General features: G+C 39.0%; 1 protein-coding gene across 1 annotated transcript; it reads right to left on the bottom strand.

Annotated features, from left to right (window-relative positions):
• Positions 1-6,195: 6,195 nt before the first annotated feature.
• LOC308622281 (cullin-1-like) lies at positions 6,196-8,522 on the bottom strand (the record flags this gene model as incomplete). Its single annotated transcript, XM_081243646.1, is given in 2 exon segments — positions 6,196-7,043; positions 7,046-8,522. Coding segments are annotated over 2 exon segments (2,325 nt in total).
• Between the last annotated feature and the right edge of the window lie 3,113 nt (positions 8,523-11,635).

Genomic DNA, 11,635 nt, shown 5'->3' with positions numbered 1-11,635 from the left:
AGATTCGGTTCCAGACCACCACAATAAAGCAAATATTGCAATACAGTGAGTCACACGAATTTTTTTGTTTCCCAATGCATTTAAAAGTTATGTTTACACTATAGTGTAGTCTATTAAGTGTGCAATAGCATTATGTCTATAAAACAAGGTACATACCCTAATTAAAAAATACTTCATTGCTAAAAAGAGCTGATCATTATCTGAGCCTGCAGCCAGTCATAATCTTTTTAAAAATTAACTAATTAATTTTTGGCTGCATTGGGTCTTCATTGCTGCGTGCAGGGTTTCTCTAGTTGCGGCGAGCGGGGGCTGCTCTTTGTTGCGGTGCGCGGGTTTTTCATTGTGGTGGCTTCTCTTGTTGCGGAGCACAGGCTCTAGGTGTGCGGGCTTCAGTAGTTGTGACATGCAGTCTCAGTAGTTGTGGCTCGCAGGCTTAGTTGCTCCGCGGCATGTGGGCTCTTCCCGGACCACGGCTTGAACTCGTGTGCCCTGTATTGGCAGGCGGATTCTTAACCACTGCCCCATCAGGGAAGCCCAATCTTTTTGCAACAATAACATCAAAGATCACTAATCACAGATCACCATAACAAATATAATAATAGTGAAAAAGTTTGAAATATTCTAAGAACTACCAAGATGTGACACAGACACACAAAGTGAGCAAGTGCTTTTGGAAAAATGGTGCGGATAGACTTGCTTGATACAGGGTTGCCACAAACCTTCAATTTGTTAACAGCATATTATCTGCAAAAACTGCCCAATAAAGCGAAGCCCAATAAAATGAATTATGCCTCGTTGCTGAAAGTAGTTGAAAGGGAATAAATCAGACTTGGAGGAGCTATGCTGTGTTCTTCATATAAAGACAAAATTGCCCTGGTTAATGCATTTTTAATTTAGACATTGTTTCAGCCTTATTATTTCCTTGTCTAATAAACTGGCCTACCCAGTTGTAATGGAACTTCCTCTTATCCTAGAAGATTTTTCCCTCTGGTCTGTCTCTTTGCATATATACCTTTGGAATGTTTGGTAGTCATTTGATTATGGATGTTGAATGTGGGATACCCTGCAGCCAACACTTTTGGTGCTAAGATGTCAACAGAACAAGGGTCTACCTAGAAACTTCTTGATGATCATTAGCAGATATTAAAAGCCACTTTATTCCAAAACTCATAATGTTTTTCCAGAACCTACCTCTGAAATAGGAGCAATGGGAGAACTGATATGCTGCCTTCCCCTTTCTCCATGGAGGGAACAGAGTAATCTTGACATGAAAATTGGATGTCAACCCTGTGCTAAAATCCTCTAGTGGCTTCTCATTTTACTTTCAATAAAATGCAAATTCCATACTTTGGTCTACAAGGTCTGGATGCTTGGTTCCTGCCTCCTTCGAACTTGTGTCGTTTTCTCCCTTCCTCACTATGCTGCAACCACACAGTACCCTCTTACTAACCAGATATACGAATATCTTTTCAACCTCAGGAGTTTTGTTCTTGTTGGTCCCACTATCTGGAATCCTCTTTCCTGGGCTCCTGAAATGCTGTGTCTTTTTATCAGGCCTCAGCTCACACTGCACAATTTCAGAAAATCTGCCCTGATGACTCAATCTATAGTTGTCTCTCGTTTGTCCAATTTACTCTCAGATCATTCTGTTTTTTGATAGCATTTATAACCTTGAACCTATCTCATTTATGTATTAACTCTTTTCATTAATATAGACGTTCTAAAACGGCAGGGATGATCACCAATGAACTGTCAGTGTATTAAGATCACCTGGCATATAAAAACTACCTATGGATAAATGTTTTGAATGACTAGTGCTGACTCGTTTGTAACAGATGAGATATTATAGAGGCAAATACAGAGGTCTCACCTGTGATGGCAATAAAAAAAGTTGTCTTTATGCCTTATAAGGGTGTGTTTAAGCTATAGCTGGGTCATAGTACCAAGAGCGTTGCAACATCTCTTGATGGTGACAGTCATCATGAGATCAATTAAATTATCGAATTCTGGAAGCCAGACTTATCTCTTCATTTTCTTTATTTATCCCGTGACTGAAAGGGCCTATAGTCACTGAGAAGGGAAAGTTTTTATAATGGTAACATATTTAGAGGTAGGAAGGAAAAAAAAAACATTCTGTGCAGAGAAAGCAGCATTACCCTGAGTCTGTAGACATAAAAAGAAGAGAGTCAAAACTCTCTGACCAAAATGGATATTGTTTAGGGCAGTTGTAAAACATAAGATTCTTTGGCAGTAATGTTAGAGTATGGTTAAGGTATGGTTAAAGAGTAGATCATAAATCCTGGAATAAGACTATAGACCAGATACTAAAAACTCTTGGGGACAAATGTAAGTCCTTGTACAGAAAAGTGGCTCAAAGATAGCAATATTTATGAAGCGTAACCTGTCAGTTATAAATTGGGCAAATTCCAAACAGGAGGAAAGAGAGGTTAGAAGGATACTTAAGATGCACAATTAATGTTTCCATACCTGCCAAGAAGCTAATTGCCTTTACTTTGATAAGTCTAAATTTTAATATAGGTTTGAGATCCTTTGCTAGAAGAACATAGATTTTTCTCTTAACTGCATAAATTCTTGGGATTTTGTTACTTAGAGAAAAAGCAAAATGATAGCTCTTCACCACTGTGTAGAGAGAGAATAGCAGATGTGTTGGTCTGAATTATTTTTTTCTTCTTTTCTTTCCTCCTTTCTCTTTCACATATTCCATCTCCCATCCTCATTGTCTTTCTCTTTAAAAAGACATTTATTTTAGAGAGTTTTTAATGTGTGTTCAACAAGATGCTAGGTGCCATGAGGATACATGAGAAGAAGAACTCTAGACTCAGTTTAGGAATTTGGAGGAGGAAGTGATGAGTGTGGGCAGGAGATAGAAGGAGCCACAAATGTGTGACTGACTACAGGTCAGCTTTGACTCACTCACAGGCGCCTTTCACTTTTTAAGGGCAGTGATTTCTCTCATCTCCTCCCAGTCTGAATTTATTAGCCCCAGGAAACTACACCTCAGAATAGTTTAGAAGAGAGAGGAGACAGAATTTACCTCCTCAGTTTCCTCCCATCTCTCCATTCCCATTAGTCAAGAGGATACAATGCCCTGCTTTACTGGATGTTATTGTTCGGCTCCTTGGTGGTCAATAAGGAAGACACATCCCACACCCCTTTTTTTTTCATTGAGGTTTGCAAGTGGGCGGGGACTGGTTTGTGGGACATGAGAGGCGTGAGGGTCTAGGACTTCACCTTGACCTCCAGCCAGTTGAGGAAACTTGGCAAGGGCACTGGCAAAGGCAGCAGCAGTGTAGCCCACAAGGAAGAAAACATCTCTGTAAATAAAGAGGTGGCCAAGGGAATTTGAGGAAGCACAGAAGATTTTTGTCTAATGATACAGCAGTGAGTGATGAGGACACTGGGTATATGAGTCTAGTTTAGGAGAGTGATGGATCTGGAGATAGGTATCTTGGAGTTATCAGCCTATAGATGCTGTTTAAAGCCGTGAGCCATCTGTGATAATTAAGAAGGTGAATGTAGCGGAAGAAGAGAGTAGCAGCAGGGGCTGGGCCTGGGGCTACTCCAAACTTACAGGGTCAGGAAAGGGAGAAAACAACAGTGAAGAGTTAGGAGTGAATAGTGACAAGGGAGAAAAAACAATAGATGTCCTTGAAGGCCAATAAATGAGTTACAATAAGGAAGAGCAACCTTTAAGTGTTTACTTTGACATGCATGAGTAGATCGCTAAAGGAGGTACCTAGAAACAGAACTACTAAGTTATAGAGCATGCACCTTTCATATTTTAAAAGACAGTCTCAAATTGCCCTGAAAACTGGCCGCCCCAATGTAAATATCAGAACTCTGAGAGTTTATGTTTCCCAAAACTTAAGCGACCTTTAAACCATTTTAAATTTTTTCCTAATTTGATGAGTGAAGTATGATACATTTCTGTTCTTTCAAATCGCAGTTGTTCAATTATTAGTGTTTGGATACTTTTTAATATATTTTTAAGCCAATTTTTTCATTTTTTGAAAAACTATCTGTCTTTTTCCAGTGTCCCACTTAGTTGTTTGCGCCTTTCTTGTTGACTTGTATTCTTTATGCTACATACTAGTCCTTTATTTTGTAATATGTATTTTATATATTTATAATACTTTATTTATATTTATACATAACTATTTCTTCCAGTTTTTCTCCACCTTTAATTTTGCTGATGCTGTCTTTCATCAAATGATTATTAGTACTTTGAGATAGCCACAACATTTGGCAATCTTTTTTTTGACTAATTTTACCTTGGAAAAATGTTTAATTAGAAGGCTTCCCTACCTCAGTATCATAGAGACAGTTTTCTTTATTAAAAAGTCATGTTTCTGTTTTTATTTAGGTCTGTTCTCCATCTGGAGTTTGTGTTTGTGTTTGAGGTAAGTAATAACATATATACATTCTATTTAAGTATATTTCTGTGGAGAACCAGAGCCAATATTAATTAGTTGGTCACTCCAACCGCTAATTTGTCATACAACCTCCAAATATATCAAATTCCCACTTACGCTTGATCTCCTTCAGAATTTTCTATTCTGTTTGTCTATACTACCTTGAAACTCCCTGATGCCTTCTGTGTTGAGGGTCCACAAGACCACCCTCATGTTTGATGATTTGCTAGAAAGACTCAGAGAACTCAGAAAAGCTGTTATACTCATAGTTACAGTTTATCACACCGAAAGGATACAGATTAAATTCAGTCAAGGCAAAAGGTGCAAAGGGCAGGGTCAAGGAGAGATTAGGAACAAGCTTCCAGCTGTTCTCCTTCCTAGAGTCCTTGAACAGCATTTAATTTCCCAGCAACATATGTGACAAGGTGTATGAAGTATTGCCAAACAGCGAATCTCACATGAGCCTTGGTGTCAAGGTTTCTATTAAGGGTCAGTCAGGTAGGCATGGCTGACTGCCCAAGTGGCTGACCTTGGTTACTCAGTTTCCAGCAACTCCAGAGGTCAAACTGATACAGTGAGGTCCAAGTTCCCCACCATAAGTCACATTATAGCATGAACTATATCTGGCATGCCCCAAGGCCTCATGTATCAAATACACTCTTAACAGACAGGATATTCTAAATATTTATCACTCAGGAACTAGTTATGGGCCAATCCTTTCTCTGGAATGTGAAAGTTTTGAACGCTCCAAGCCTGCTGATTAACCCTTTACTGCAATTTTCAAACAGATACTTTTCTTTCTTTTTCATTTTGACTTTTGTCTATATTTTTAAGTTTTCCTTGGTTGGAAGGTTGGTCTGAAACCATTAGTGAGCAATTGCAGAAGCAGAACTCTCAGCAATTACCCTCAGTAATTTGGAAGTATTGCTCTATTGATGTCATGTATCTAATGAACCTGATAAAATAGCTCATGAAAATTGATTTTTACACTTTATTACATTGTTTTTTCCCCTCTGATGTCTTTTGAAGTTTTGCTTTATCCTTAACATGTGGAAGATGCTTTGCAATGTGTTCAGGTGTGAAGTTTTATTTGTTTCTTGCTTTTTAAATTTGTTATGATATTGCTTTGCATTAAGTGGACTTTTGTAATATGTGGAATCATATATTTCCATAATTCTGGGGTATTATTTCCCATTATTTCTTCAAATATTGTCTTTCTTTTATTTTCTCTATTACTTTTTTCTGGAATTACATTGAAATAAAAATTTGAACTTCTGGATTTATTCTCCATGCTTCTGAACGTCACTTTGATACTTTCTAGAGTCGACTCTTGTTATTCTTTTTTCCTTTAATTTTATTTTCACACATTAAAAAATGAAACATACTATACAAATGGTTTTTCATAGCAGATTACACGTGGGTCTGTTCAGACCTGCTCTCTAGGTGTTCCTGGCCTCTGAGGGGCCGCCCAGCCGGCAGGTGTTATTCACGTGGCCAATGGGTTGATTCGGATGCAGAAGCATGCAGCCCTCAGCATGGAAGGTTCCATCCCCTCTGGTCTTAAATTGGGTTAAATGGCATCGGTGTCCGTATTTACAGACTTGAAGTGTGGCGATCTTGAGCAGTTCTGATCGCCCGAGCCCTCAGTGGGAGCCTGGGGGCCGAGCAGGAGGTGCGGGGGGCGTGGCTGCCGCGGTGAACTCGTCTCCATCCTTTCCACGGGACGAGGGGCTGCGCCCGCTGTCAGACCCTCCCAGAAGGGTTACGCCAAGTAACTGTAGGTGTCCTGTTCACCATCCACTCGCTCCAAATATTCTTTCTCGATCAGCATGTCAATGCATTTCTTAATTACTGGGACCCGAGGCTTGAATATGGAGGAGAGCTGAGTCAGTACTTCTCCAAGTAACTGCTGGTGTTTTAGAACCTTCCTCATTTTCACAATTCTCACGAGAGCCGCCTGGATCAGTAGTTTACGATCTGCCTGGATGTTTCTGTGTGTGGTTTCTTGTTCCTGCTTCTGTTCCATTTTCATTGGCACATTGATGTTAACCCTTAATTTCTTGTTTTTATAACCAAGATATAATTTTATTAAGGTACCTTGCTTCAATTCCATCTCATCAACATGTGTATTTTCGTCTTCCAAGACTAGTAACTTCAACTTCAATAAAATCTGTAGGACTTGTGCAAAAATGTCCGTTTTGATCTGGGTGCTGTCCATCAGCTGCTGCACGGCGTAAGCGTCTTCCGTGTTGTACCGGAGCAGGATGGCCATCTGGAATGTAGATGCCTGCAAGGTGTATCTGTTTTTGAAGCAGTTTGTTACTAATTCTCCTTCAGACAGTTGATATAACCACGTCAATTTTCTGCCACTATGACGGCTGGTGTAAAACGCTGTGAAGCGCTGATAACTCCGTTCCAGCTCCGACAGCAAGGCAAACGTACCGGATTGTTGAAAAGGCCATGATCCGGAGCTCAGAACTCGAATACTGAAATCCAAGCCCAGAGGCACTGAATTTGTCGGGTGCTTTTTGAACTGCTCATTCAAATATTTGCTTGCACCAATGTCTTGAAACATCCGCTGAAGTTTAGAGGTATACTCCAAACCGCAAGCTGCTTTAACTTAGAGATCATGCTTGCTTCGGCATTATCACTGGCACTGTTCTGATGAACAAGCCTTTTTGCCAGCATCTGTGCGTATAACTTCTGATACACGTCCTTGTCCTCTATATACTTGAAGACCGCTATCACTTGGTTGAGCATGTCTTCTAGTTCTGCTTCTTCTGGGTTCTTGGACCTCTTCTTCAACAAGGAGTCACAGTATCCAGCCAGCAACTCGGAAGATTTACTGGATGACTGAGCCATTTTGGTCACTGCATTGTTGTTTATGAAGCGACTGCAAGCCTTGTCCAGCGCAGCCACGAAGCCAGCATTGTTGTTGAATGCCAACATCACCAGGGCGTTGTATTTTTTATGAACATCCAACACTGTCTGTATATACATTTTGGGGTCATTTAAAGCAGCTTCTCCACACTTTTCAAGTGCTGCAATACGCTGATTATGAATGTGTGTCTCCAGGAGTTTTTTCAATTCTCCCAGGCCATCCTGGATTCTAGATACAAGATTATACATGCGACCCAAATCTTCACTTTTGTCGGCATCCAATAAATTCTGAAATTCCCTGTGGAAGACCTCCAAGTGTTTCTCAATGAGCATCTGCCTGCAATTCCTGGCTAGCTCTTCTTGGGTGCTCTCATGAAGGTACTGGACTCTCCACTGCTCCTCCAGCAGGCGAGTCTTTGCCTTTTTCATATATTCAGTAACTGGGTTCTGCTGCAAGAATTTGGTACTCTCTCTGGTGTAAAATCTCTCTGTGTCAGCCAAAAACTGAGACTCAAAGGATTCTTTGTACACCTTTAGCCTATGGCCCATCGCAAAGGCATCATCTTCATTCAGCCCCAGTTCCACGTAAGATTGTACAACTCCACTCATCAGTCTTGTATTGATGGTTTCACCATTTCTTTCCTTTTCAATCAGTTTTAAAACAGCATTTGTTACCTGTTTATTCAATGGCCTGAAAAGACAACCTCTCCAAGTCACCAATGCAAGAGAATAGATTTCATAGGTTCCTTTTCGTCTTCCATAATATTTGCAGAGAACCCAATATCTATTGAGGTAGGCACAAATCCCATTCAGCACTTTACTTGAAAACCGGTAATCTTCCCATTGTTGAGGGTAGAACTTCAGTACACTCTCATCTATCAAATCTTCTCCGTCCTTAAGAAGATTTGTCAAGTAATTCTTCAAAAATTCTTTAAGCTGTTTGTACAATTCCAAGCCAACTAGCTGAACTCCCCCTAGCGTCTCCCCCTTTTTTGATTTAGAAGGAGGGACACCAGCCTCTTGAGCTTGGTTTGACTGGTGAACACTCATGCAGTAGTTATAAACATGAGTGTGGAGTTCCATGTATCTGGATTTCACCATACTTTGTCTGGTATACACTTGCTGGATTCCAGCTCTGAGGTCGTCCCAGATCTGGTCAAGGCCAATCTGCTTCAGTCCATGGGGATTCTGGTTCCTGTTGGATGACATTGTGAGTGATATTCTGAAGTCATCCAGTGCAGCAATCCTTATTCAAGGTACAGCTAATTCTCCATTAGATGAAAATTTAAAATATCATTCCAGATTTATTCACAGCAGCTCAGAAAGGATGTCCTTTAAATTTAGAGAGTGAAATCTCATTGCAGGCAAACCTGGAAAGGGACCTGCGAGTAAAGCAAATGCCAAAGGGATGCCAGCACTGAACTGAGTGAGCAGAAACATCTTGCTCAGAAGCAGGCTCACTGCTTCCATTGTCTTTTGTCTTCATAAGGTAATCCACTGCATTATTTGCATTATATATTTCCGTAACATGTTATGGAAAAACCTGAGCGAATTTTTTGGCCAACCCAAAAAATATACATGCACCGCATTTCGCAGTTGCCTAAATGGCTCCGGCGACGTCTCTACCTGGTCGTTGCGCCTGGCCCCAGTTAAATCCCTGTCCCACCAAGGTCTTGCAGTGTCCCTCAGCCTCCGGGGCTGCCCCACCTGGAGTTGCATGCAACACGGCTCCCTCCTCCTCCCTGCCCACCCGCCCAACTCTTGTTATTCTTGGTAGTTATAGTCTATAAAGCCTCTGGGAAACTTGAATGAGCAAATACTGAGCAATTGTTCCTGGGGGGAAAGATGCACGTTTCACATATATGAACTATTTTGTTCTTTAGCTAGTTTCATTTTGTTATTTAACCTGACTATAATGAGTTTCTTTTTTTACTAATTTCAAACAAGTTGCCATTTCTATGATCTCTAACTTCTTTTTCCACAAGTGTACATGTTTATTTTATAGCTATTTACTTTTGTGTCATGGGTGTATTTTATTTATCTCTTTGTGAATAGTAACTATATGTATTCCAGCTCCTTTGGATATTTTTGTATTATCTCTAAGTTATTGGGTATACATTCTTTGATTCATGAATTTGTTGCCTCCTTTTCCAGAATTTCTCAGATGCCTGATGATTCTTAGTTTTGATTCTATGTCCTCAATTATGACCACCTGTGGACACCATGGCCTTTCCTTGCAGTCACCTTCTTGGTGATGTCATTGGTTTAAGTCTAGGAGTAGTGGCAGCCTCTGTTCATTGCTTCACTGATATCAGAACATTTTATCCCATTTCCCCTTCTTAATATAGTTATATATTAAAACTTAGTTACTTTTATAAACTTTCTACAGTATCTGTATTAAACATAAACCAGAATGTCAGTTTTGAATAGGAGCCAGAAATTTTGGCGTGCATGTTCAGTCCATCTTGAAACAAGAAGTTCCATTGTGTTGTTAGAACTTGATAGAAGATACAGCCATGGGAATAAATCTCCCTGACAGAAGCTAGACCATAAAAAAAGTGCAGGTATAATCAAACAGTATCTCAGAATGGAAGGGGTCAAGAGAATAAACGCTCTGGACTCCTTCCTTCCTCTCATATCCTGCCAATGCCTTTTTGGACCAGATCCAATCATAAACCAGAGAGTAGGTGAGCACAGGAATGCAATCCATTGAAAATTTTAAAGCAGCAGGTAGAGGAAAAGTTAAGTGGAGAAAAACCAGTACATCAAACTAGTTTTAAGGACTAGTTGTCCACATCCTGCCTTAATGCATACAATACAGTGTTCAATTGATTATGAATTTATAATTGAGGGCCAACTTCTTATGTTAGCCAAAAGTAATGTGCCTGCTATAGTATAATCTATACCTCCAATTATGCTTTTTTCCTTAGTTAAAATTTTCATGAATTTATCAACATCCATAATTTAGAATATATATTTATATATAAAGATATAAATTTTACAGATAAATATATACTTTATTAGAAGTAAACATTAATAAATTACATACATAAACACACAATATTTTATCTGTGTCTTAGTGTCTTATCTAAGAAGTTATATATATATTGAAGTCCACTAGTGATCTGAAAATCAAGAGATTGGGACTGGGGATGCTCTGAACAGAATAATTTAAATTTCTTTTCTTATTAGGCCTTCTTAGTGCATCATTTATTTTTTTTTTAAGACAGGAAAGCAAAGGAGTTAAGGCAAATATTTTCCATGCTCAATAAACAATGTTCTGATGTGTGAATTGATTCTAATCAGGACAGCCAATGTCAGCTAAATTAATACACCATTAGGCAGAAAATAGACGTATCATCAGGAATACAACCTCCTAATTTGCTGATCATGGTTGAACACTAGCCAGTAGGTAGTAACTAATGGCACCACAAAACAGATGTTAACTGAACTATATTAAGTAGACACTGTGCAATTCTTTTTCTTTTCAACTCTGTACTTGATGGTAATATATCATCTTTGGGTTTTCTTATTATCACTAAGTTTATAACAAATATTATGATAATAATTACATAAAACATATATATTTTCCCTGAATCAAATTTACTCCAAAATCTTTTCATTTTTTAACTATAATGCAGTATAAGTCATTCATTTCCTCTAATTAACTTAATTTCAATTAAGTGAATATTTATAGATGCACGATGTGCCAGGCACTGTGGTAGGGACTGGGAATATGAGGATGAAAAATCACGTTTACTATGCTCAAAGAGTCATTATATGCTAGAGGAAAAAGTCATGTAAATGAATAATAATGTGAGGGACAATAGGTAAAGCAAAGTCCATAGATGAAATAGGTGACATAGTAATAAGTCAGAGAGAATGTGATTGTATCTGAGAGGTTTAGAGGTCCCTTAGAGAAGTTGGGATCTGAATTGTGTTTTATAGTAGATTCAATAGCCTCCTTCAAGATGTGTACTTATATCAGTTGGTGGTGGATTGGGGGGTACCAGGGCAAGAAAGGTGTCCCCTTTTGTTGAGCATTTCTCTTAATGCAGCATTATATATAAGTTATGGACTATCATTTATACTCTGATTTCTGAATTAAAATTTTTTAATGGAACAGTTCATAACTCCAAATCCAAGTATTAGAATCAATCATGTTTTATTTATTGCATTTATTGCCCTATCAACATCATTGAGGACTGCTCAGTACAAGGTGCCAACTATACCTACTGGTAGAGGATACATCGATGAACAGTGAATCCTTCTTTAAAGTACTGACAAGCTAGTAAAAAGGCAATATGTACGTATGCAGGAGG

This window comes from Mesoplodon bidens (assembly GCF_964165515.1).
Source record: "Mesoplodon bidens genome assembly, chromosome: 9".
NCBI lineage: Eukaryota > Metazoa > Chordata > Mammalia > Artiodactyla > Ziphiidae > Mesoplodon > Mesoplodon bidens.
The sequence above is the reverse complement of the archived record's forward strand: the minus strand, read 5'-3'. Positions and strand labels throughout refer to the sequence as shown.